The sequence below is a fragment of the Macrobrachium nipponense genome, chromosome 16 (assembly GCF_015104395.2).
Source record: "Macrobrachium nipponense isolate FS-2020 chromosome 16, ASM1510439v2, whole genome shotgun sequence".
Classification (NCBI taxonomy): Eukaryota; Metazoa; Arthropoda; class Malacostraca; order Decapoda; family Palaemonidae; genus Macrobrachium; species Macrobrachium nipponense.
In genome coordinates this window covers 61,910,346-61,937,078 of record NC_087209.1, presented here as the reverse complement: position 1 = coordinate 61,937,078, position 26,733 = coordinate 61,910,346, and the positions used below count along the sequence as shown (strand labels likewise).

Sequence of the window (26,733 nt, the reverse complement as noted above, 5' to 3'; positions counted from 1 at the left end):
AGGTATGGTACCAAACACGTTTGATTCGTGGTTCTTTGACCGTCGAATTGCTTACTGTTCGGCTGTGAATGAATGATAAACAACGCATTTGAACCAATTAGTTGTTGGTTGGCCTCTGGTGAGTGAACATTACCCATAGACATATACATTTGATTAACAGTTGGAATTTTGAGAGACCTGATAACCTTGTACAATCCACAATAAACTGCAGGATAAAAATAAGCAAATTACTGGCCGAAGTATGGGAAAGTTTTGTTACCATTTACAAGATTCTGAAGACGGTTAATTGGAGAAGGGTGACGTAGTGACGTAGTTCGGGTGCGACTACTGCAACGCAGTTCTTATGGGGTAAGGAGTGTTCATATTTCCTCATAATTTCATCACGGAAGGTAATTCTTGATATGGTTCTAAATGACTAATTATATGTGTACTGGAACCAAAATAACTGCCAACATGTAGGTTTAATTGATAACTTGGTATCTCTAAAAGCCGCTTTTCCCACTCATTGATCAATACAAACCGTTGACCTAAGTTGACATGTTATGTAGATCAAGAATAAGGACCAAAAACTGACAAATTTTTCGTATACCTTGTCAAAATGGTAGGTAAACATGACGCAAATTTTAATTGCGAAGACTGGAGACTTAGAATGATCGAAAGAATTGAGATATGACGACTACTTGATGTAGCCAATGGTAAAAAAAGAAAAACAAATCGTATTGGCCCCTCAGAGACTGATAATTAGCTAAGTTAACCGTGTCCCGGGACGGCCTCTTTCGTCTAGGAAGCCTTTGGGAGCGATTAGCATATAGTATATTCGGGAACTCTGAAAAGAGAGGGATTCAAATTAATAGTATTGGTATTCAGCCTGACAGGATTATCAAGTCAGCGAGAACTTAGATACATAGCTAATGATAGCCAGATCGTAGTCATTTTGGTTTAATCGTAGCATGATATATTGTCACTAAGTATTCTTACACACAAGATTCATCCGTACATTTCTTGTAATTAAAATCATCCACATTATCATATCTTTCAACTCTTATCGTATCTAGGGTGGCCACTTCAAAATTCCCAAAAAGGAGGACAATAATTTTTTTTTTTTGCCAACACCAATTTTTTACCTAAATTGAACATGTGATATTGAGGGGTTGAAATATAAAATGATGTATATATATATATATATATATATATATATATATATATATATTATATATATATGTGTGTGTGTGTGTGTGTGTGCGCGCGCGTGTGTATAAATGAGCGTTAATTTGTCAAATAGTATAAGAATAAAGAACTGAAATTAATTAATGCTCAATTTTATTAATGATGGGACAATTTAGTACATAATAATAATAATAAAAGTAAAAATTGGTGAAAAAATTAACATTATTTTAGAAACTAAATAAAGGAGTTACTGAATTATCAATCTAACGTTTGTAGTTTGCCCCTCTCCTTGCCATATTTAAGAGGTTTCTATTTGCCAAAAAGTTATTGTACATAGCAGGGCATTCTTCTGTAAAGTTGTTACAAATTTGGAGCTCTGCTTTGACCGAGTCCACTTGCCGACGATTTCTCTCATTTGTCCAAGCTGGAGTCATCACTGAGAAAATATAAGCACTCGCCTTCTTCAGATTTGTTAAAGGGACCTCACTTCTACTGAACAGCTTGATATAACGTTCCTCGCTGTGGCTATCTTTCATCTCAGGAGTATTGATAATTGCCTCCACAATCCCATACTCTTCATATAATTCATCCATGTCTATTTCTTGAATGCTACAAGCCTTGACTGCGTCACAGAATTCTTGTTAGACTTAATTTTGACACTTTGTTATGAAAGTTGTCTTCAGAGAAGTCATACCTTTCACTTAAGTACTTTATAGCTCTTTCATAGAAAGCAATTCAGATCCAAACCTGAAGTCTCTAGTTTAGATAACAGCTGATTTGTTATGGCCTCGGATGATTCATTGTTATCACTGTAAAAGTCAAGAAAGACATGTTGCACTCCCTTCTCAAAATGAAAGTATCTCAAAAGTATTGGGAAACACTTTGTTGCACCTTTGTTTGAAGCATCAGTTGCTATTGAAAAGGGCAATCCATGTTCTTTGATGTACTCCTAATATGTTTCTACAGAATACGGTGCTAGAATATTTTCACACAAAGCTTTTGTTTTAGTTTTCCCACACGTTACTCCCTTCACTATCAATGAGTCACTATAAATTTCTTTGTCAACTTTTACTCCACAATCAACACTTCTGTATGATAGATGATGCTTCACAGGATACACTACACAATTCTGCAGCCATTATTTTATCATCTTGAGATGATCGAGATGGGCAGAAATATGATAACACTGATGATGTGCTAGCACTACGAGTGTTAGTTTTATGTTTATCTGAGGCAGCTTGTCGTTCAATTGCAATTTTTCCCGTGCAACCGATATCCATATCACATTGGTATACTGTGCAAAGTGCATATTAATCACCTTTTCTGCTTTTAGAAATAAATCCAAATTCCGTGGTCCTTCATGGTTAAATGTAGTCTTTCTTTTTGGCATTTCTTTAGTGTATTCAATAAAGCGAGAAATAGTCAACCAAATCTCACTTCAACATTCAGCAGAATGACAACTCTGATTTTTTAGACTGACAAAAGCAGGACATTATTATTGTCCTTCTTAAGGCAAAGCAGGACAGAGGACAGAATGCTCAAAAACAGGACTGTCCTGCTTAAAGCAGGACGTCTGGCCACCCTAATCGTATCCCTAGACGCATATCTCCTCCTGTCAGGGTAACTGAAGCTAATGTGATGTCACCTTGTCACGTACTATCTGACTTTTTGGTCATGTTAAGCTATCAGACAATACCACTATCTAGCTAAAATTATTCCATACTCTCACGAACATCGCTGGGGTCATCCCCTGACCACATATGTATGCCTCAGGAAGTTCAAGGTTATGGTGAAAACGCGTTTGTTTGCTTTACTAACCATTCTTCCCTGACGCTGGCGGTTTTCCGATATTTTCCCAACTTCAGGGGCATTGTTTGTGATTTTACGTTTATATCCCAAATGCTTTCATCTCATGTTTCATCCAATTTAACTTAACAGGAGTTTGAGATAGTAGGCGAAGAGGCAACTGCGCCAATGCGTATATCTGAATATCAAATACACTGTCAGTTCTGTCCCTATTGAGCATTTCGGCCAGACGTACGATCTGTAGAATTCAAATTGTTGAATATCATTTTAGCAGCTTTAGCTCCAGGGTTTGTTATTTCGGTGTGCTTTATGCACCTGCTTCTGTGTCACTGACACTATAGGTGATATATAGATGTTATAGTGAAACACGGGCCAAGTTGCCAGCGGACTTCAAAAGCCACAATTGACACCAATTTGTTTCATCAGTTTCTCGCCAAACTTCTAAGGGCTTCTCGAGGGCCGTGTCTGTGCACAACACAGACTCGACTTCATGTAGAGGTTGACAATCTCTCTCTCTCTCTCTCTCTCTCTCTCTCTCTCATATTGAGTGTGTATGTGGTCTAATAACTTATATCTGGGGCAAGATGAATAACCGATAACCATACGATGACACTCATTTTTTTATTCTACGGAAGTCAGATCTGTCACTAACGAGGTATATGCAATCATATCTCCTTTATCAAAAGTTGATGCTATTTCCATCGCCGGTCATGGCAGCGTGGTTTCCCGCCTGACAACATGCTTATGTAATTCGTCATAGACAATGAATGAATCTCTCTCTCTCTCTCTCTCTCTCTCTCTCTCTCTCTCTCTCTCTCGCTCTCTCTCTCAGCAAGTAGTACACATGTCTCTCCTCGTCTCTCTTCTCTGTCTCCTTCTCTCTCTGCCGTCTCTCTCTCTCCTCGTCTCTCGCTCTCTTCTCTCAACAGCATTATAACACAGGTCTCTCTCTCTCTCTCTCTCTCTCTCTCTCTCTCTCTCTCTCTCTCTCTCTCTCTCTCTCATGTAAGTACACTCAGACTTAAACATTCGACCAAGCGTACTTCCCATGAATTCCTTGGATTTCGTTGACACCAAGTTTTTTTTTTTTTTTTTTTTTTAAAGGTTTGGGTATCCCCGCTCCGATAATTAAAAAAAATTGCAACAACAACCACCAGAGATTTTCCCCTTTTTGAAGTAAAACAACACACACACACACACACACACACACACACACACACACACACACACACCACACACACACACACACACACAGTAAAATTGAGGAAACAAATCTCAATGACTGGGAACTGGAAAACATTGCAAGAGAACTTAAGTGGGTGACTAGGCTAAGTTAGAAAAAACACTAAAGGTCTATTAGCACTTAAGTTGGCTGTGATTACAATATTTAATGTTTATGTCTAGTAGACTTAGGAAATAAATTGGAAGGGAAGATGGTTATAGTGAAACAAACTGGGTTTGGAATTTGTTGAACGTTAGGTTATAATGTGCATCAGTTTATGGAATTTAAAAATACTCCACATGTGGTTTTCGTTAATTATGAGACTGGCATTGTTGGAGTTCGTAAACCAGTATGATCTTGTTTAATGTGTGAAGTTAACTGAAATGTTCACGAACGAAGGACATCCAAAGTAGGTGTTTACGGAACCTTGTCAAGTGGGTGCAGCGGGGAATATTACTTCACACTGGCTGCTTGCCTCTCTCGTAGATTTTACAATGAATAGGATTGCAGGTGGAAGGAAGACGGTTTAAATTGCAGCATACAAAAGTATGACACTTAGAATACGCAGATGATGCCGTTCAAGTTAACATAACACCACAAAATGTAGATTAGCTGCATCATGTATCGAGATAGATCGGCTCTAGTCTTAAAAAAAAAAAAAAAAAAAAAAAAAAAAAAAAAAAAAAAAAAAACGGAGGTAAACTGAAAAAAAAGAAGTAGCCTACAATATGATGAAATAACACCAGAAAGGAATAAGGTTTGAAGCTCTTGGTTCAGGAACAGATATCTTGAGTTAACATTCAGTAAGAGACCGAAAAAAAGCAAATCAAATAATATCTGAATAAGAACTGGATATCATAGTGATTGAAATTGCATACGAAAGACCATTACCCCCTATGCGAACATTAATTACGGCTTAACAGTGAAATTAGGTCTAAACGATCTGATTATTGAAGAATATAACTTTTAGAAGAATATTAGTACCCAGATGTTGGCAGTTAGTTAATATAATTAATAATATATATATATATCTATATATATATATATATATATAGATATATATATATATATATATATGAGAATAACAAGTAGCAGCAGCAGGAGAGAGAGAGAGAGCGTCCCCGAACGCCTTGCGTTCTTAGAATCACCTACTCTGGAAAAAAAAGAAGAAAACGCGCAGTTTAGAATTCTCTGCGTCTCTGTTGTGGAAATGTCTGGTATGAACCAGTTCAAGAAGAAAAATTTCGTTTTAAAAAACGTTGGGCTTTACGCCCGGGACGTAATTCTACGAATACACACAGAATGCATACATTAAACAAATAGAAAGTGACCGTTACCAGCTTTGGTAATGATTGTTTGATGGTTATCCATCTACCAATCTTCACAGCTACAACAGTCATCGGCGCAACCAAGAAAGTGAAAGTTATGAACCTTAATTAAATGTGAGTTCGTTCGCTAAACCTCTGATTGGTGATCTCAGAGTCGTAGGGTGACGTCACCTCTTCCCAGAACAGAAGAAATGGGAGATCTTCCTACTGTCCCGAAAAGAAACTCGGAAAATATGTATTCCTATATATTTGTCGGTGTAATTGTGGTTGCAAGAAATTATGTTTTAGACTAAGAGGCGGAGAGGATGTTCGGCCTAGGTTTTCCGAGTCAAGCATAGTGGTTTCGCCATGCAAAGAACTTAGCCAGCATGCCTTGGTTCTCAGTTCTGAAGTAAAAACCTTAAATAACATAATGGCCTTAGCAAAATGACTAACTAGTAAAACACGATTTGCGCCGTGGAGATAACGTTTTATTCCAAGAAACGTTTCTCCTTTTGGGGGGCGCCATCAAAGCGAAACTCCACTGAACGCAGTCGAGGTGTACCTAATGCTTGGTAGGTCGATAGCCGATAGCTGTTGCCATAACACAGCAGTTAATCCAGACCGACATTAAACTAACTGGACACATTTTCTTCCCATCGCCGGCAAGGGAAAAGCTAAACTCAGCTGTTGAATCAGCTAAGATACCCTAAGGGTTGAATGTAAAGTGCGTTAGCATTTTTATTTGTAACCTAGACTACGGTGCAACTTGAAAGCAACTTTCCTGGCTGACTTGCTGTCATTGTTGCAAAGCGCGTCGATGACAGTTGCTTAGTTGTAGATATTTTGCAATTGCGTATGCGCACATCTTTTTTTGTTTGTAATTACGTTTATCGAAAAGGAAATAAGAAAGTTAAATAGTGTAGCTCTCACTATCTCGACTTTATTATGGTTTTGTGGATGGAGCTATGTACATAACACGATGTGTTGCAGATGCAATGTTGATCATTGTTATGCCGTAAAGGATACGCCTCCTTGCAGTCACAAAAATATATTGTAGTTCCCTGAGTGAGCTGCAGTACTACCGACCGGATCGTACACTAGGCGTATAAAGAATCTTTCGCCATAGCTAAAGTCTTAAGTGTAATTTTTATATTTAACGTATCTAGTACTCTCAACCAAAGTTTCAGTCAATTTAAATTTTGCACAAAAAGGAAGCACATCATTCACCTTAAAAACAAGGGATTTAAAATGCGACGAGAGCATTAAAGAGATGTGCGCATGCGTCATGATGCCCACAGTTGAAGGCGGTACTTGAACATAAGGCCAAAAAATATATAAATAAATAAATTAAATGTTGATTGTGGAAGTATATAAAAGTAATTATTTTAAGTGGAAGCGAAAAAGATTACGTCCTCTCTCTCTCTCTCTCTCTCTCTCTCTCTCTCTCTCTCTCTCTCTCTCTCTCTCTCTCTCTCTCTCTCTCTCTCTCTCTCAGAGAAACACGAGTGGATTTCGTCACCTATAGTATTATTTAGTCTCGTAGCCTGCTTGGAAATGGTTGCTGTATATTCAAGCTGATAACGTCATCCGGTACAATTAAGCAATTCGGTGTGCTGTAGTGGCAAAAAATACTTGAAATCGGCATTTCTTAATTATAATTAATAATTTGTTTGCAATGAAAGTCCCGAAAATCTGTCCAATAAAAGCATATGTTAGAGACCTTGTGTTTTGGTACCTTTTTTTTTTCTTAGACGGGCACACTAAGATAGCGTTTATTAGTATAATATATCGACCATTTAATATAGAAACGGATGGATAACACTTTGATGGCCGAAGGGATAGTACTATAAACCCATAGGAGTAGGTGATGCATAAATAAGCCAAAGATTCAATACACCTTCTCAGGTTCAGAGATATCTGAGGACGTAGTGTCTTCACCACAGTACCTGGGACTTGGATATCTCGAGTCCCGGCTATACCTGGAATGGGCGGATACCTTAACCAGGTACGCTGAGGTTGGTACCCTTTTTACAGATTTAAAAGATTACATCACCTGGTGACCCCATTTCGAAGGCCCCTTTAGAACCATGTGTAAAATATATTAAATATAATAAATAATTCATATAGACGAAGAGTTACGAAGAACGTAGCAGTTGATGTAAATAAATTGAAACTACTAAGTTAGAGAAATGACAGTACTTGGTCTGAAATCAGCTGATTGTTTCAAGTTCGCGTTCGTAGCGTGGAGATATTTCTAACAGAATAATCTGTGTTGCCTGGAAATGAAGCGGAACATTTTAAACTCCGTAAGACTAGAATACGTAACAACCAAACAATTTTGGTCGTAAACGTTGGTGAGAAATGTGGCTAAACAAAAACAGTTAAAGGTAACGCTCTATTGAAACCGATTTCACAACGAAATTATCAAATCGCCCTCGCTACAGCTTGCAGTCGGATCCACGTGTGGCCCAGAGCGCATCGGCCAGACCTTGAATCTACCGGCCAGAAGATGTTCGCAGCCACGGGGGAGCCGAAAGGGACGTTCCCCCAAGTCTACCCGCTGGTCCTGTCAGTGAATCGGCAGATGATGGAAATAACCCAGCCAGCTTTCGGTGGAAGGAACCACCCAGCAAAAGAAAGATAGCTTGATAATGATGGTAATTATCGTTTTCAAAGGCAAGGTACGCTCATTCTCAAGAGATCGAGACGAAAGTACCTTGGAATCTGAGGTCAGAACTAAAAGAGAGTGAGAAAAAAAAGAATGCGCATTACAGAACAATAAGAAAGCAAAAAAAAATGAAAAGCGAATTCAATATGTAGAGGCGATTACATAATCCAAACATAATTTGAAATTTGATAAACAAGAATCATTTGGTAAAGAGGCGCAAAAAAGAAGGAAAAAAAAAAAACGCTGGACGGAAATTTTCAAGCTCTAACGAAACTGTTGACTTGAGGCACACGGAGAGTCATGAGAATGTTAATTGGGCATTTTATCAGAATTCGTTAGCCCCGGTCGCTAACCTAGGCCTATGTCGTGGCCACGGTCCAGATTTTATCTAGACCGTGGTCGTGGCTACAGGTTTGGTACATGTCCGTTTGTTTGTATATAAATTCCACAGTTTAGTACAAAGCTATCGGTCACCCTTATAAGCATAACTTTCGTTTATTTAAGGTTTTTTTTCGGGGGTGGGGGGGGGGGGGGGGGAATAAACGTCTGTATTGGCCCTACCAAATTACCATTATAACAGATAAAATTCCCGCACCCATTTTTTTTTTTATTTGGGGGGGGGGAGGCGGGGTCGTTTTTCGCAAAACTGGATCTTTCTTGTGTCATTGCATACATAGGTATGTACAAGATGAAATACTTGAAAATGTTATTTTAGTTATATTATGAAGAAAAATTGGGTATATGCGGTCTATGCCCTTCTACCCGATTAGATGTTATTCAAGGTATTTAGGTTAACAGAATTTTATTTATGATGTAAAGAGTTTGCACTGAAACTCAAGAACTGTTTTACTGATTGATTCATGTCTTATGTTTACAATAACATAACATACACATTACTTTATTTGTTGTTATGTCATACTTTGACTTGACAAGAAACTATAATTATGAAGTACAGTTCAATGAAAAGGATAGCCATAGAAAATGTGGACTTCCAGAATTTTTTGGGGTTGGGGGTCTTTCGACAACCCCCACCCAACCCCGGTACAGGCCTGATATAGTGTGTATGTAATATATTAGACCAAAACAGAAATAATAACTATCAACATAAACCTCCTCTCTAGTTTCCTAACCACTTACTTTGCTAATTTCGCAAAGTCTGGTTTAATTAAATAAACCATGAGGCCGCCAGCTCCATATTGGGGAAGACTGAACTCAAAAAGAACTATGTCGTGCATCTTAATGGTCGTTCTGTCATTGTTCTTGGATTAAGCTAGTCTTACACCGGCAAGGTTCTTGCGTAAGCGCTCTTTCTACCTTAAACCTGTTAAAGTTGATAAAATTTGGGCTATAACTGGACGAGAGAGAGAGAGAGAGATATTGTCTGGTATGCCTTCATGTTTGAGTGTGTGTGTGTAGAATCTACTAATCATTATTACCAGATACATACGAAATTGTAACAGCCACAGTGCCCTCTTAACTTCTCAAATTCTTTGCTATTTTTTTTTTTTCAAGATACGCTTGCCACTACAAAGAGGGGGCATTGTGACTACAATTCTTCTTATATATTATATATATATATATATATATATATATATATTATATATATATATATTGTTTTTTCAAATACCAGCCATGGGCAGTCTATTATATGTTAATTTGCAAAATAATTCAATTGACGTTTGTTCTTTGCAAATGCCTAATACAACAACAACAACATCAATAATAATAATAATAATAACTAACCCGGATCCCAAGGAATGTTGCATGTGGGTAGGATAAATGGCCTGTCAAATCTGAAGGATACTTGAAAATATTACCCGTTGTTGTCGATATACATTCATGAACAATATACTCAAATGTTTTTAAGGGCTCTTTCACCCGACCACACAGTTTGGTTGGTATACGTCTCCTACTACCCACCGGTTTAAGCAAACTGGCCAGTACTGGAATCCAAACTAAGCTTTTTATTGAAAAGTAACTACCATCCGTTTCTGAGTTGGTTAAGAATTAAGACTTGAGTAATGAAATGTCCTAAGGCATGCGTTAAATATGAAAATAACCTAAACAATGTTCAGGTTAATATAGCCTGTTTACGAAATGACTCATGAGGTTTAATACTACTAATAAATTCTGATATGTCTAACCCTTTACGTAAGAAATAAGCTTGTTGTTCCATTAGCAAATATTTCGAGTAGATTAGCGTATAAGTAGCAAATTTAATTCCGGTAAAGGGTTCAAGTTGTTTGGCAAGATTAAGCAGGGTAAATGCCTGACAAGCCATTCGTTAGAGCGGTAAGGTGTCGAAGAGATTGTAAAGACTCAATACACCAACAGAGCTTGAACATATTATTTGTGATAAATGATCACTGCAAGTGTCATTGCAATGTATGCTAATGAACTTAATTTATCAAATACGTTTTCCCGTTTAATGTAAATGACGTACTTATGCCGGTGTAAAATATGGGAGGTAATAACTTACCGGCAGCAGTGAACTTGTCAAAATCTCAAACAGTCTCCTGCCAAGCATGGGAATGAATTCAGATGTTTAATTCCTTACCAGGTTTGTTATTATCTCCACTCTGGATCCTGCCATTTCATGTATAACAGTCGCTTTATTGAGAATGCTTGCTGTCATGAATGGCAGCAGTTTCGTCTGTCATGATCTTCCAGCTTTAGTTGAAAGCACAAAAAAATGACAGTAACAGGAGCCCTATCACACATGCCTATCACAACCCACAACAAAGGCTTACACTGTAAACTCAGTGGTACGATAACTTCCCTCAACGCATGGAACCAAGAGACATGGCAGTAATGCATAGATGAAAATCTTCGATATTCTGAATGTGTTGCAAAGGAACTTTGAAATTATATTATTATTCATTTAGAACCAATAACCAAACGTTTAAGATTATCAAATAAAAAAACAGCGCAACCAACACGAAGTGCTTAAATCGTCCCTCTTGAGTACGACAACTTTCCTAAACGATTGCAGCAAAGACAAAAATGCGACAAGGAACAGAAAGAATCAACGTTATTATTAGACTAAATATAGTGCACGGTATCTTTGAAACAAAAATAAATAGATTTCGAACCAATAATAGAAATTAAAGAAAAAGAAAAGCAACCCACAACAAATGCTCACACTGTAACTCAATGGTACGATGACTTCCCTCAACGATCCTTCACCATGAGAAAAGGGAATAATGAATAAAAAGTAAAGTCTATGTGCGTTGGAATGTAATGCAGAATGATATAGAAATGAAATTAGACATGTTTCGAATCATCAAGGAACGTGAGAAATGAAATATAAGAAATTGGAGTACGCCGTGGCAATATCGCACAAGAATTCTAAGCGAAATGCGCGATACACCTGAGTGGGAGACCTGTTCGTGAGGCCTGCAGCGGACGGTCTGCTAGAGAACCTGCTTTAGTTAGGGAATGCCCTCAACAGTGGCGGGATCTAGTGGCAGGCAGCTGGTCTCACTGGCGAATACCCCAGTCGAACTCCTCTTACCCAACCTCGTACTCGACGACGATCCAGCAAGAGCCAGAATGCCCAACATCAAGATCTTTTCGGGATCGTCACACCCCGACTTGGCCCAGAGGGTAGTGGACCGGCTGGGCATCGATTTGGGCAAGGTGGTCACCAAGAAATTCTCCAATCTCGAGACCTGGTGAGCTGAGGACACGAGGTTTTATATTTCTTCAGCAGGCTGACACGGCCATATTTTTTTGGAATTTTTTTCCGAAAGGGAAATATTTCCTGAGGAAATTAACGGAGTGCAAATGGCGTATATATATTATTGATTCAAATTCCTTGATTGAGCTTCCGTTTCGCCCTGCGAATAGCTATCCTCCCCTTAACGGGAACGTGTCACTTCGTTTTGTATGCGAAGGCGCAGGACCCATTCATTGCCCTTTTTGCCATTGATGTTCTCGACGTGCTGGAAATGCGTGTGTTCAGCCCAGATCAATTTAATTCGTCGGGAAGGTCTCGCTTTTAGTCGATGCGTACTTTAGGACATTTTGCTCACGACGCGAAGTTGCTTATCGACGATTAATTCGCCTTTATTACGAGTTTCGTTTAAATGAACTTAAATTAAAAATAAGCCCAGCTAAATTACCGACACTCCTTTCACTTTAGAATTTTTTATTGACGTGCGTTAGAACTGAAAATGACAAATTTATAGACGTACAAATTCGGCCATAATTCATCACTAGGCAACTGTCCCAGCCAACATGGGCTAAGGGATACGGGTTGTGTTGTCAAGCCGCTTGTTATAGGTTTTTTTTTTTATTTTTTTTTTATTTTTACCTTTATAGTCTGTCCTCTCAGTTGGTTGCCAGGAGCCCTTTTTAGCTGTATATAAAAGAAATACATTGATTATTTAGACTTCTTGAAGTGATTCAACACACATCTTGAGTAGAAATTAGTTATATTCGATGACATCAGTTGTTAAGTAAAATCAGTTTATTCTAGGTTAGGTCCTTGTTATAACCCATCCTCGCTTTTATATCTAGAAGCCATTATGAAGGGTTCTACAAAGGAATCTTGTAATAAAATGTTATAGGTAGGGATTAAAGTATATTGTAATGGAGGAATAGCAAAGCTATAGGTAGGTAGGGATTAAAGTATATTGTAATGGAGGAATAGCAAAGCTAATATAGATAGGCTAAGTTAGTACGATAGGAAAGTTCATAGACTGCCTTAGGTTTGCCTATGGATAAGATGCAATGTCAACTCGACGGGTAGTAAATATGTGACAGGTGATATATTTATGCCAGGCTACTGAAAGCATGCGCATGGAACATACTAGCCTTATAACAGTAGCTTGTGGCATGTAATCTATACAGTAAATTTATTTGGCACTTTGAAGGCTTGGTCTGTATATGTTTATTTAAGCTTTACTGCAACCTGTAATGTAGGGATAGGTATAGCTTAATAAATTGCCTAGTTTTATTATACCAAGCTGATCTGTGAATCCAAGCAGACTTATCAAGGGCCCTTACAGGGAAATCTGTCCAACACAGAAAAAGGAATATAGTTCAGAAAAAACAAGATAACAAATAGAATAGGTGAAATAAAAGGTGAACAGTTCAGTCCCATTTCAACAAACTCAAAAAATGTATTTACACAGAGTAGTTTTGTAGATTGAGATGAACAATTTTGTCATGAGTTCATTTAAAAATAGGCTATTTTCTATGAGGCAAAGGAGTTTTTAGAATATATAAACAAATGGAAATTAAAAAATTTCTGGTTGGAAAAAAAAAACACTTGACAGTCAATGTATCTGAACAATGGTGCTTGTTGTGTTTTCAAGTTTTAATTGAAAGTGGAAGTTATTTTTGTCTATGTCCCATTTATTTTAGCTAATGTGGTAGGCAACAATGTGTATAATCCAAGAACTGGTGCTCTAAATGAAAAGAAATTATAACATTATGAGCACAGGTAGCCTACACCATAACCTTAGCTAACCTAACCTAGCCTAGCCTAGTGTAGCATAGCATAGCATGCAGTATCCCATCCCACCTTGGCTAGTGGAAGCATTAAGTACTACATTGTTGTCAATAGCTTTAAGTTATAACAGGGGCAAGTATTATTATGTGGACTTGTAACTTGCTAAGGACAATTATTAAATTTTTCCTATACACTACATTGAAAAATTGAGCTTATATATTTATTGTGCATTCTAAAAAATAGCAAGAGACTGCAGCAAGGTTTGAAGGAGTGGGATATGAGGCAAGTACTGTATGTTTAAACAGTACATAAGGTGTGTGACAGCTACTGTCACTTATTAGATTAATTATTGATCCAGTCATTCAGAATATATTTCCATGAAGGTGAAAATTTCAAAACATAATTTGGATAACTGTAGCTCTAGTGCACCCTGTTAGGTTACTGGTGAAGATTCAGGATGTATCACATATCGCAGAGTTCCTTACCCTCGCCTTTGAGTCTTGCTGTAGCGCCTTTGTTTTTATGGTGCATCACTATTCGGTTAAAATATTCTTAGTAGTGAATAGGGAAAAAATGTTAATAATTGCCCTTACCAGATTAAGAGCCCATTATTATGTAATAATATATGTCCCTGTTATTTCTAAAACTATTAATGATAACTTCATTGAATTGGCCAATGACAGATAGTTAGATTTCTGTGAAATACTCCTTCGACAATCCAAAATGGTAAAACCACAAACAAAGCAACATCCTTTAAGTATGAAAGTTTTCACAGGTTAATCATGTGTTATGCTGTAAGGCATTGTCCAGCCATGCTAGGAAATGCTAATTCTCTCATATTGTCCAGAAACTGAAAATTACTTTACAAACCTCATGAGACAAACATGAAAATCACATCTTTTCACAACACTGTGTCCCAGTAACTATAAAAAAGATCAAACATGGCTATCAGGCCACTAATGGGACTGTTGGAATAGTCACTTGACAGTGCTTTTTTTATTAACGTTCATATTTTCAAGTGGATGGATGTTAAATGTGGAGCTGGAAGTATAAAAAGAGAGGAGCTTTAATGATATACTGGGTCTTCTCTACAAAATTATTAAAACAAATTTTTTTTATGTTTTAAAAAGAGTAACTTGTGAACATCATGATTTTTTTTTTTTTTTTTTTTTATACAGCTATTTGGGTTTGAAATAAGAATGCTATGAATGACCATTGTGATGTATGTACTCACATGACCCATGTTGTGATTGTAGTGTGTGTGTGCTATTCTGCATGAAGGTGGTGGAGTCATGTTTAATTTGAAAACAAATGAGGTGTGGACAAATTCCCAAAGAAAATTTGTCATTCCCAAAGAAAATTTGTCACTCACCATCTTCCCATTGCCCTAAAAAAATTAATGTTATGATATAGTAGGCTTGCTTTGATGGAGTATAGTATTGGAACAAATTGCTTAGGGGTGTGTATGAGAAGAGTGTTTTTAACTGTTAATTGATTAATCCTAGATTAGGATGAAATTTTGTTATTGTACTTCACTTATATTCTACAGTACTCCCGAGTCATTTACATATATTTACACTTATAATTTGGTGTAGTTAGATGCAATATGTGATATTTAAGATTTCAGTTTTATTACAATGTACCAAAGATATATGTAGTACCCTGATTTAAAATGTGGGAAGTTGTCTCAAGGTCAACCATTTTTGTGCTAGTGTTTTTTAAGCTGTTTGTCCTGGACAGGTTAGGGCTCTACTGATAAACTTCTGTGAAGAGAGGAATTTCTGTGACTGATTTTCATATTGATATTTATAATACAAATGGGTTTTATTGAGCTAGTTGTCCATATGTTCAAGGTGGTTTTGAGTTTTTTCCTCTATTACAAAATGGATTTACCAAATGGGAAAAATGGTTTATCATAGTCTTCTAAATCTTTTGTTAGAGTTAAAATAAAAAGAACAATGTATGCTAGTTCCCTGATTAAATTATTTAGGTAGGCTAGTATTGCATTATTCTTATCCACCTTACGGGTGAGTACGTTTAGGACAGGTGGTTTTATTGAGAGAGTTGTAGTTGGCTTCAGAATCCCAGACATTGGTCCATTTTGCCCATTTTGGCAGAAGAGGACATAATTTTTATTCCATCATTCTCCCATTTTCATTTGTTTTAAGATGAACACAATAAAGCACAGAATAAAGGTAGGTGTTTGGTTTAGAAAACTGATGTAGGTAGAGGTATTTTAGGCTTAAGAAAAAGGAAATTCTAATGAACAGTAAGGTGGCAATAGTTGTCCTACCTGTGGTGCAGACTGGTCTGCCCCAGGGCTATTCCTTAGCTCGACGGATATAGTTTCTCTGTCCACTGCTGTCTGTACTTTGCTATACAATTTGTTTCATGTTGAATGTACAGTGTTACCTTATAATTACCATTAGTATTTTTTTTTTATAATTTTTAATTTGATTATTATAAGTCTGGTAAATATCTGTTAAAGTGGGACATTACTCTTACTCTCTTCCTTTTCTCTTCCTCTCTCTCTCCTCTCTCTCTCTCTCCTCTCTCTCTCTCGCTCTCTCTCTCTCTCTCCTCTCGTCTCTCTCTCTCTCTCTCTCTCTCTTCCATTTATTTTTTTTTAGTATGTATATTACATGTTTTCTAAAATGGGACATTAAACTAACTCTCTCTCTCTCTCTCTCTCTCTCTCTCTCTCTCTCTCTCTCTCTCTCTCTCTCTCTCTCTCTCTCTCGTGTTCCTTATATGTACTGTACATAATTACTGGAAATGGGTTTCATTTTTATTTTTTAATATTAGAGGTCTAGTGTGTACATGATTTTCCAAGTGGGTCTCGTATTTACATTTTGTGAAGTGTGAATGCAATGATACATTTTAGGTTTCTATTATACAGTAATAGAATTCTGAAACTAAAAGTGTTACTGCTGCCACTGAAGGTTTGCATACAGTATGTAGGAAATGTGCACAATAACTTTGAAGTAAGGCATTGTATGAGTTGATATAATAATGCTTCACAAGCCAACAGAGTATTTTCCTTTCATACCTAAATGTTTGCATTGTTGTTTTGGAAGAAGTTTTATGTAAGGGCCATAAACATATGTACTACTCCCATTTTGTGGACCTTACAATTTAGCTGGTGAAAGTCACAGTATTGGAGAGGAAAAAATGCTTAAACCGGTGTACCTCAGTAGACCTTAATTATTATTATTATTATTATTTATTTTTTTTTTTTTTTGTAAGTGCCTCAGTGCAGTGATTGGTATGGACTTGGCCTTCCACCTCGGTGGCAGCGAGTTCAATACTTGGGCATTCCATTGATGGTGTGAGGGATGTGTATCTCTGGTGATAGAAGTTCATTCTCGACATGGTTCAGGAGTAACGTAAAGCCATTGGTCCCGTTGCTGAATAAGCACTGGTTCCATGCAATGTTAAAGCACCATACAAACAAAACTAACCTTTAAAATCTTTTGTACTATCAATTTCCCTTTCAGTACTGATGACTTCATAGGTCCCAGTGCTTTACCTTTGGCCTAAATTGTAAATGTAGTATTCTGTTCTGACCATTCCTTGGAGAAAATTTAACCGAGAGCAAACTTGAGGATTTTATGGCTCTGTGAAAAATTTGATTAATTTATTCAAAGGTTATTTAACCAATAGTCTTTTTCATTAACAGCTTTACTCCACAACTTTCTATTAGCGTAGAGCAAGTCAGGTTAATGAATCGATAAACATGACAGTCGGCTGAACTGTGTAGAAAATTGTAATTTTTCAGATAAGATCTTTTGAAATTTTTGAATTTTGAAATTTTTCTCTCAAGAAAATTGATGTACAATACGTACAGTCGTTTTCATTCCATTAAATATTGACTGTATATTGAAGTAGTATGTTGGATCCCTGGCTATGAGAGCGTTAAGAGAAATGAAGTGTTGGTAAAAAAATCAGACATTTACTATCAAAAGTAGCCATTCCAGGTGTTCATTATTTTACATTTCTGAAATCAATCATTGTTATTAAATGGCAGAATTATGGAATAATGCACTTCATGAAAATGAGAAAAGAGCAAACCTAGTGTTTGATTAACTTGAACTTTGTCTTGTCTTCAAATTAATCATTCTTGATTGGTCTACAGAGATTTAATGAAGGCACAAAGGACTCGGTACCTGTATGTAAATACAGGTTGGAATAAAAGTCAAAACAAATTAACATTATATACTTGCATAGTACACCCTGCATTGATGTACAGAGTAATGAATCTCTTCTTTCCCACGGTTATCCCTACACTAAGGGTTTGGTTGCCTGATGTGCCTTTCCTTACAACATCAGGCATGGTTTATTATTTGGCAAAGGGGTTTTTATGACTGCATGCCCTTGCTGTCATCAACCACAGTTATTGGTAGTGGGCCTCGCCTTTGACTGAAAAGTCCATTTGCAAGACAGCGTTTTCCACAATTATTGGCGGTGGGCCTAGACTTTTCCTAGAAGTAAGACTGCAAGGCAGCAGTTTCCAGTTATTGGTGGTGGGCCTAGCCTTTCACAAAATAAGTATGGCTGCAAGGCAACAGCTGTCCTTTTAAGTCCCCTTTTACGACATGCAGGACCTACAGTGGTAGTATTCTTATACCCTTACCACAGGGTGGTTACAGAGTAATCAATCAGCTTTACCATTTTTAATAGAGTACTATATATGTATTTGAGATATGTTAGTTGTGAAAGCCTACAATTTATCAGTAGTACATATTGTTAAGTCAGTGTCAGGGTCCTTTTCATGTACTGTAGCTAACTTCTTGGTGTTCCTTACAGTGTAGAGATTGGAGAAAGTGTTCGAGGCGAAGATGTTTACATCGTGCAGAGTGGTTGTGGGGAAATTAATGATAACCTAATGGAAATGCTCATTATGATCAATGCCTGCAAGATTGCCTCTGCTGCCAGAGTAACGGCTGTCATTCCTTGCTTTCCCTATGCACGGCAGGATAAAAAAGATAAGGTGAGTGGCATTATGTAGTGTTAATAGCTGTGATGTTGGCATATTTCATTTACAGTGCTAAAAAATGAGGTGAGTTACTTGAGTATTATATGAGCACATCTCCAAAAATGAATAAAAGCATCTATAATAATAGTAAAAGGAAACTTCTGCAGTAAATGCAAGTACTACAGTAGTGTCTGCTGTTGAATACTAAGTTCATCACTGAGTATTTTAAATAGATTAGTATTGTGATTATAAATGTAATTTTATATCAAATATTTATAACTGAAATTTGCCCTCTTAGATAATAATTTACAGTTGAAATATTCTATTGAAACTACATCTAATTTTTTTTATATATACTGTAATCATTAGTATCTGTTTTGTAGAAATTTGGGAATGATGCCTATTTGTCTCCTTAACATATTGAGGATATAATTTCTTTATGTTGCTTCAGTGAATTTGTCTTAAAATTTTACTATGATTGTTTGTCGATGTTCATGGCCATGTTGTCCTGCAAGATGACGTACAGTATTTAGTGCTGTTGTTTTGTGTGAGCTTTTTGTTGCATGTTTCATTCCAAGTGTGAATTACAGCAGCTTACTGGTTTGCTTGAAATTTTACGTAAAAGTTCGCCCTCTAGAATGTTTTACTTAATATGCTTTTAGTATCTCTCTCTCTCTCTCTCTCTCTCTCTCTCTCTCTCTCTCTCTCTCTCTCTCTCTCTCTCTCTCTCTCTCTCTCTCTCTCTCAAAAGTTAAATTACTTATTGACATTGTACTTGGGTACAATATAAAATCCAAATTATACAATAATAGCCTTATACAACCATCAGGGGCCATGTGATTTTCAGGATGAAAAAAAAAGAAGAAAAAAAATCTAAGTTTAACATCTGCCAAGCTATTTACAACTTTGAAAAGTTAAGGGTATAACAAGAACAAATAGACATGAATGGATATGGACACCATATGAGAATTTTACTGAACATTGATGAAACTATGTTTGTGTATGCAGTACAGAGAAAGAAAAAAATATTCATCGAAAGGGTACTCACCGGTATTGCAGAGAAATGACGGAGCACTTGAACTAAACATGGTGATGGAAGGCATGAAGGGAATGTCAGTGGAGGGGGATCACGAAAGCGACGTCGAGTGCAGGAGGAGGATGAGGTTCATGAGAACTAGTGCTTTTGCGCACGGTACGAGCGGAGGACTTTCCCAAGAACATGCACACGTACGCACCACTCTGTAACACTAAAATTACTTACATTTGACACTACACTTTCATCTAAATTGACTCTACTGCAGTATTTCTAAACACTAATGATTACTAAGTAAATTTACATTGTACACATTTTAAATTTAATTTTTATTTTTTACACTAGATCAACGTAAGGAGGCTATGCATTTGTGGTGGTGGTATTAGTTGATATGGTGGGAATGCCCTCCTTACATACAGAGCTACAAGTTTGTTGGCCTGGCTGAGAGCCCTGGGATATTTGTATGTAAACGTAGTACTGGTTGGTTGTCTGTAATGCCTTCGATGTTGGATCCATAATTTCATAGATCTCGAATGTCTTCACCTTTAGTGCCACTGGTTGACTGGGCTAGATAATTCTTACATGCCGTAAGCTTGGAACATCAATTGGAGCTCCACACTAGCATATGGCCTGGAATATCCTCAGTTGTTGTGCCACTAATGGATGAACCTGGAATATCTTTAGTAGCAGTATCTTAAGTTGGACCTAGACATCCTGCAATTGTAGTGGCACTAGTTGACAGATCATAAGTGCCTAAGCTAGTACGTGGAGCTGTAGCATGCTTGCTTATGCACTTTACACTGGATGGAAAGCCAGATGAACTGCATTATTCAAGGATGCCTCGCTTCACTAGTGTGCTGAGATAGCTGTAATGGTTTTGAGATGATAAATGGCATAAAGACGTATCTATTTTATGAAAGTTAAAATGTCACTGAATGACATATTCAAAACTGATCTTTGCCACTACTTATACCAAACGCTGGGGAATCCTTATCCTCCCTAGACTCGTACCAAAATCCGTTTCTCTCTCTCTCTCTCTCTCTCTCTCTCTCTCTCTCTCTCTCTCTCTCTCTCTCTCTCTCTCTCTCTCTCTCTCTCTCACATTTCAGAATGATTTCAAAGTACCCAAACATAGTCTTTAAAATCTACCACGACAGATATCCGTGATGCACATGCACTAAGTATTGGGCATTGTTAACATGCTGTGATATATTTCTGCCCAGTTACTGTAAAATGCAAGTAATTGTTTAATGAAGTGGACAGACCCCTTTTAGTCTCTAAATTCCTCCATCCACATTCCTCACTGGAACCAGCTGGCTGTTCTAGTATCTTAAGTGATGGGCAGGTTTCTACACTTCAGTCACTCTTTAAGATTAGAGTGGCAGGCAGAAAGAATATAATTATTCTATCCATGATTGTTTATCTGACAGGATTTGGACGGGGGGAGTGTTATTCAAGAGAACTGCCTTCCTGTCCTTGGGCTTTTTGTAGCTCCATCTGGCTTTGTACTCTACACTGGGCTCATTGTGTGAAACCATTGGCCTCTCAGGTCTTAAGTGTGTCGAGTTGCCTCATTCCTTCTAATACGTCAAAGGGTGGTTAAGGCTTTGATTTTCTTGGCCTAAGGTTTTAGTGTGTTCCCAACCTCTCCCAGTTTCTGGTAGTGCAAGCCATTGCTGTTTGCAAATAGCATGAAGTGGTTTCCATTTCCTGGCTTGCAACATGCCTTTCAGTCTGGTGAGTCATGGTATTTTAGAATGCCATCTTCCAAAATAACAAGTGTTTTTAGGATTACAAAGTTTAAAGTACAGTTTTCGTGTCCTACATGATGCATCTTAGCGCTAAGATACATCATGTAGGACACGATGAGTTTATACTCCTGCCTTCCTAATATCAGCCTCATTATCAGTAACCACCTAATTCACTGAGGAATGATGGGTTGCAAGTCAAAGATGGAAATTTATTTGTAGGTTAGCCTGATGTACATCTCAATGTAGCTGCCCACCTGCACACGCCAGTGGAATCTTTTGAGTTTTGCCATTTTCTTAGGAACTTTTTGGAACTGCATCTTCAGTGCATTTTTTTTTTTTTTTTTTTAAAGTGAGGGTATTAGTGCAAGTCTTTGTCTACTGTTCGCATGGAAAAGCCATCATTGAGGAACTTTGGTACTCAAAGATGTGTAGTTAACCATATTACGTATTTAATACAAGTTGACCACAGAAACAAAGATTCACTGCTTGTGAACACCAATGATAAGATAAATGTTTGAGGAGTAAAAACAATAGGTATAATGACTACTTACTCATGTCGAGTAGTAGAGTGAAGCTTAAGCTTAGCAATGCCAGATGTCCTGGGAAATATAAATGGGCTACCCAACAGCAGACTGAAGAAAAGTTGTTCACTGGTTTTCCAGGTTTCTGGAGTTTGATAATTTACAACTCATAATTAGGAAAATTTTTTATGAGTGCAAAAAAAAAAAAAAAGTCCGGCAGACTAGAGTATAGGTCTAGCATTTCACCAGATGCTACACCTAGCCAGCCCTGAGAGTTAATAACTATCTGTAAGGGACATGGAATTATAGTATTAGAAATGTATGCAGTGTTCATTAATGCACAATAAAGAAATGCTCTCTTTGCGAGGGGAAAACTTAGAAAAATGCAAATTTTGCTCTTCTCCTTTATGATACTCCTTGAATATTGGTAGATAAGAACCTTGTAATTCCAGAACATTCTGTATTGCGATATGGCCTTTAATCAAGGCTTGCCAATAAAACTGTATCTGAAAGAGAGTTGCAATTTTATAATACTGAGGAAAATCACGAAAACTCCATATGTAGATAAGGTAATGATAAAACTAGTAGAGATGGCTTGGGTATGTCCCTCATGCATCCCCTGGGAGGATACTGTAGTTTGTGATGTGTTAGCTGGCCTCCTGTGGGCACTAGACGAGTTGAAGACTTAGACCTACATTGATGAGAACTGCAAGTTGGAGGCTGAAAATTTGTGAAGACTTACTGAAGATACAGTACGGGAAAGATGTGTGGCAGAGTTCATAGAGACCCTGTTCATCAAGTGGTTTTGGAGGCAAAGATGACCATGAAACTTGAATAATCTGTATTGGGGAGGGTTATGAGGCTCAGGAAAGACACAGATTTTCTCTCTCCCAGAATAAGCTCTGCAAAATGGGGGAAAAATGTTAATCTTTGTAAAATGAATTATATTGGCATACCTGTTTGTATTTGTATACAGTATTAGTACCGTTAGTGATGAAAGTTGTGTTCAGTGACCTTGTCAGTACCAGATTTTATAGTTCTGGTCTGTAGCAACTTGAACTTTGGTATTGAAATCTTTTTTTGGACATATCCAAAATTTTTATTTGTTATGAATTTACTATGAACTGGTTTATTTTGTTTACGAGTTGACTTATTGTCACGTGTCAAAATTCTTTTGATGAGTCACGTCAAAAATCTTTAAGAGATTGCGTGTCACAACTCAAACCTTATATTTCATTTTTATACCTGGGACATTGGTGATAATGGATTCCCAACAACTTGGAAGGGCGCAGATTTTTAGTGCAAGGGTATTTGTATAAACATGTAGTTGCACAGTGAAATGCCTACTGCTGCTTTAGATTGGGGAGGCTTGAACAATCCTATATATGTTGGGTTAATGTTTTAGTTGTCTTGTTTGCATAGTGATATGGTTTCGTGAAGATTTGATTTATGCTGTTCTGTTGAATAAATAATTTCTTGTTGATATTTCTGTTGTGCACAGGTTGTTGTTGTTGTTGTATGCTTGAGGAAATTTTAATACTGAATGTTATTGAATGACTAACGGTGTGTAGCTTTTAATTTAAGTATGTATCCTTTGGTGAGATTCCTTAAATTAGCTATTTTAGGTTCTTGAAAAGTTGTGGTACATTAAAATGTCATGGTGATATTTCATGATTTTCACTATAAATGTGGGAATTGTCGCTTTGCTCTTGGAATTTCTGATAGAAAATTGTAACAGCATCTAGGGTTGTACACCTTGGTTTGGCTCAACAAGGTGGTTGTTACATCATTGTTACTTGATTATTTTCAGTAGTAGTTCTTTCTTGGCAAAGGGTGCATTTGTTGGTGGTTGAAACTTTCCATGTACAATCTTTAATAGGAATTTTGTCTTTTGAATATCTCTAGCTTCCTATCATACCAGGAAGGGCTGAGTCAAATCTCCAAGGGCAGCTGTATGAGTTTGGAGCCATTTCTCCCGGAGCAGTCTTTGGCACTTGTGTGGGTATTTTGGTTAAGTGCAAAGCAGTAATACAGTTTTTCTCACTAAGGTTAGATGATTCCTTTATGGTTGGTGTGTGAATTTCTTTTAGTTTTGCAATCATGTATAATGGTGTAGTGAAATTCTAAATTACAGAGGTTTTCATACTAAGATTCTGGAAGAGGTACTCTTTAGACAATGTTACCCTTGTGTTCAGAATGTTTTGAAAGACTGGACATCTTAACTTCTTTGTGGTAGTATTTTGTTTGAGGTTGATGGTTGATAATCATGTCAATGAAGTAGAAACTAAAATGTGGCCATTGCTGTTAAGACCTTTATTTCATATAGTACATGGTTGAAAACTATCCTCCCATCTCAAACTAATGTTTAGTACTGGAATGTAATGTGTTGAATGAATTTAGAATGCAGAATGAACACTAGTCTAGTGGGAGTCCCTTGTTGTTGGGTGATTTGAACGCATCTTTATATGATGTATATTTTATTTGAAAACTTTGAAGTTGGTGTGTATGTAATTATTACTGAAAACCATCCATCACTTGTGGTCAGTGATATGCTGTTGGGTTTTCATTAATTTTTTTTTTTTATCCCCAGTCTGGTGGTGTCACCCCTTCCTGTTCCTTTAGCCCATCTTATAGTTATATGTTTTAACTTTTTGGGCTGTTTATTTACTGAATGATGGTATATAATATGGTACTGTATCAAGGACGACTACCTGGGGGCTTATTAGGGTAAATGCTGTTCGTGCACCTCATGGATTACCCTGTAGGCATTACAAAAGGGTGTTTGCAGCAGTCCCTATGGCCCAGCTGCATCTACTCAGTAGAGTTTTACCTTGCATCTGTTCCCACTTTTTTGTCTTTTTAATGAAAACTTCTTAGTGCAACTATCGAGTTTCTTGGAATATCATGGTACATTACAATTGTGGGGTTTATTTCCGTTTTATCGTGAGATTTTAATCTTTTTTCATCTCGTTTATTTTCTACATTTCTATCATGCTATCCGAACACTCCTGCTCTCTCTCTTCACTTTCATACGTGTACAATGACCCCTTTTATTTTAGTGTGAATTCCAAGATTCATTCAGTCATTAAAGCCTTGAATGGGAAGACATTTTGGAGGCTATTGGACCCCCCCCCCCCCCCCCCTTATCTCCCCTTAGCATTAGTTTAAAGTCAAAGGTAAGGTCAGCTGAGGTTCATAACTGGTTTGGTTGTAGCCTTCAGAAAACTGGTAAAATTATTATTATATTTTTTTTTTTATTATTATATATAACTGCTTTGCCAGAACAGATTGCAGAAGGAAGTATGTTAGGTCCTAGTACATGTAAGCATTAAAGGAAATGAAGTACTACTGCTCAAAGCTTTAATTAGTGTGTTAAGACTAGGTCAAGCATATTTATTCTTACCCATGATTCAATACCATCTTTTAAAACTCCTTTTAAGTAAATGGTAGGTTTAAAGGTTTTTTTTTAACAAATTCAAATCCCTGAATGCAAAGAATTGAACGATTTTTGCAACTACAGTGGGGCCTCGCTTAGTCGCGGATCAGCAATCACGGATTCAGTTAATCACGGGTTTTTCCTTGGATCCCTTCTCAATCTATGTCACTGGTATGAATCGCAGCATCGAGGGCTTGTCCGTTGTAGGCTAAGCCTTTGTCCAGTTCCGATAACCAGTAAATGCATGAACAGATTCATATTATGACATTACCTGACAATAAAGGTAATAAAACCATTCTCACCTTATATATTATTGGCATATCTTCCTATTCATGGAATAATTCCACATCATTGACATCAACTTGTAGTTGAGCGGCCAGCAGAAATGTAAACATTGAATTACACTTAACAGCACCTTTGTCATTCTTAACCTTTTAGAAATGTTAATAGTAGTAGTGTAATTACAGTAGTAATAACATTTAGGAAAACATTAATTTTCAATTCAAACTTTATTGTTGTTTTGGTATAACGTAATCAACTTCTCTGAACACTGCAGTCATAAAAACGATAATTGTCATAGATTATCGTATTGTTGTTTGCGATCGGCGACGAAGTGTAAACTTAATAAAACCATTTTTACCTTATATATTATTGTCATGTATTCATAATAAAACTCTTATCTTATATATTATTGGCATATCTTCATAATAAAAAGCCTCTTTAAGGAATAATTCCTTGTGGAATGCATTTTTCAAAAGACAAAAATACACTTTACATGTTTACAGCATGCAATGATTACTTTATTTTTATGTGATTACATTAATATTACATTATGGTACTCGAAGCAGTACAGTAACTATTTTTTACATTAATATTACATTATGGTACTCTAAGCAGTACAGTAACTATTTTTTACATTAATATTACATTATGGTACTCTAAGCAGTACAGTAACTATTTTTTATTATCATAAATGTATATTCATTCACGAAAAAAATACGTATGACCACCGTGACGTCCCCAAACCTAGTCTCGGTACATACTATTTTTACACAATGTGATAGTGATTACACCGTTCTACAAACTACCGATGTATTTTTATGTAAGTATCCTCTAAATTCTGTCATAAATCACTTTACTTACTTTTTTTGTGGAGCCCCAATACTACGTATATCCCGGAAAATTAATGAAATCGCAAATTTTATCATAAAGCAAGATTCACTAATTACTGTGTTTTCTTCTTCTTTTCATGACTAAATGCATTTTAGGATACACTCATTTACAAATTTTCAAATACTATGAATGTAATTTACGAAACTGTGCTTCAATACAACTTTTATAGTTGACTCTATGGTTATCACATTATAACAGTATACAAAAGAATAT

General features: G+C 36.8%; 1 protein-coding gene and 1 long non-coding RNA gene across 7 annotated transcripts in view; one reads left to right on the top strand and one right to left on the bottom strand.

The window, feature by feature from the left end:
• LOC135195769 (uncharacterized) overlaps window positions 1–11,220 on the bottom strand; it is a 39,354-nt gene extending 28,134 nt beyond the window's left edge. Inside the window, exon 1 of the long non-coding RNA XR_010310243.1 lies at window positions 10,731–11,220. This is a non-coding gene — a long non-coding RNA (uncharacterized LOC135195769). The remainder of the gene's footprint in view (window positions 1–10,730) is intronic.
• LOC135195768 (ribose-phosphate pyrophosphokinase 1) overlaps window positions 114–26,733 on the top strand; it is a 47,952-nt gene continuing 21,332 nt past the window's right edge. The window contains exons 1-3 of one of the 6 annotated variants that reach the window (XM_064222221.1): window positions 114–348; window positions 18,438–18,621; window positions 19,666–19,833. In XM_064222221.1, the coding sequence (XP_064078291.1) occupies window positions 344–348; window positions 18,438–18,621; window positions 19,666–19,833 (357 nt within the window). In that variant the 5' untranslated portion in view covers window positions 114–343. Of the gene's footprint in view, window positions 349–11,560; window positions 11,848–18,437; window positions 18,622–19,665; window positions 19,834–23,816; window positions 23,910–26,733 lie in introns of those variants that run through there. The other 5 variants (XM_064222216.1, XM_064222215.1, XM_064222217.1 and 2 more) reach the window with 5 other exon arrangements.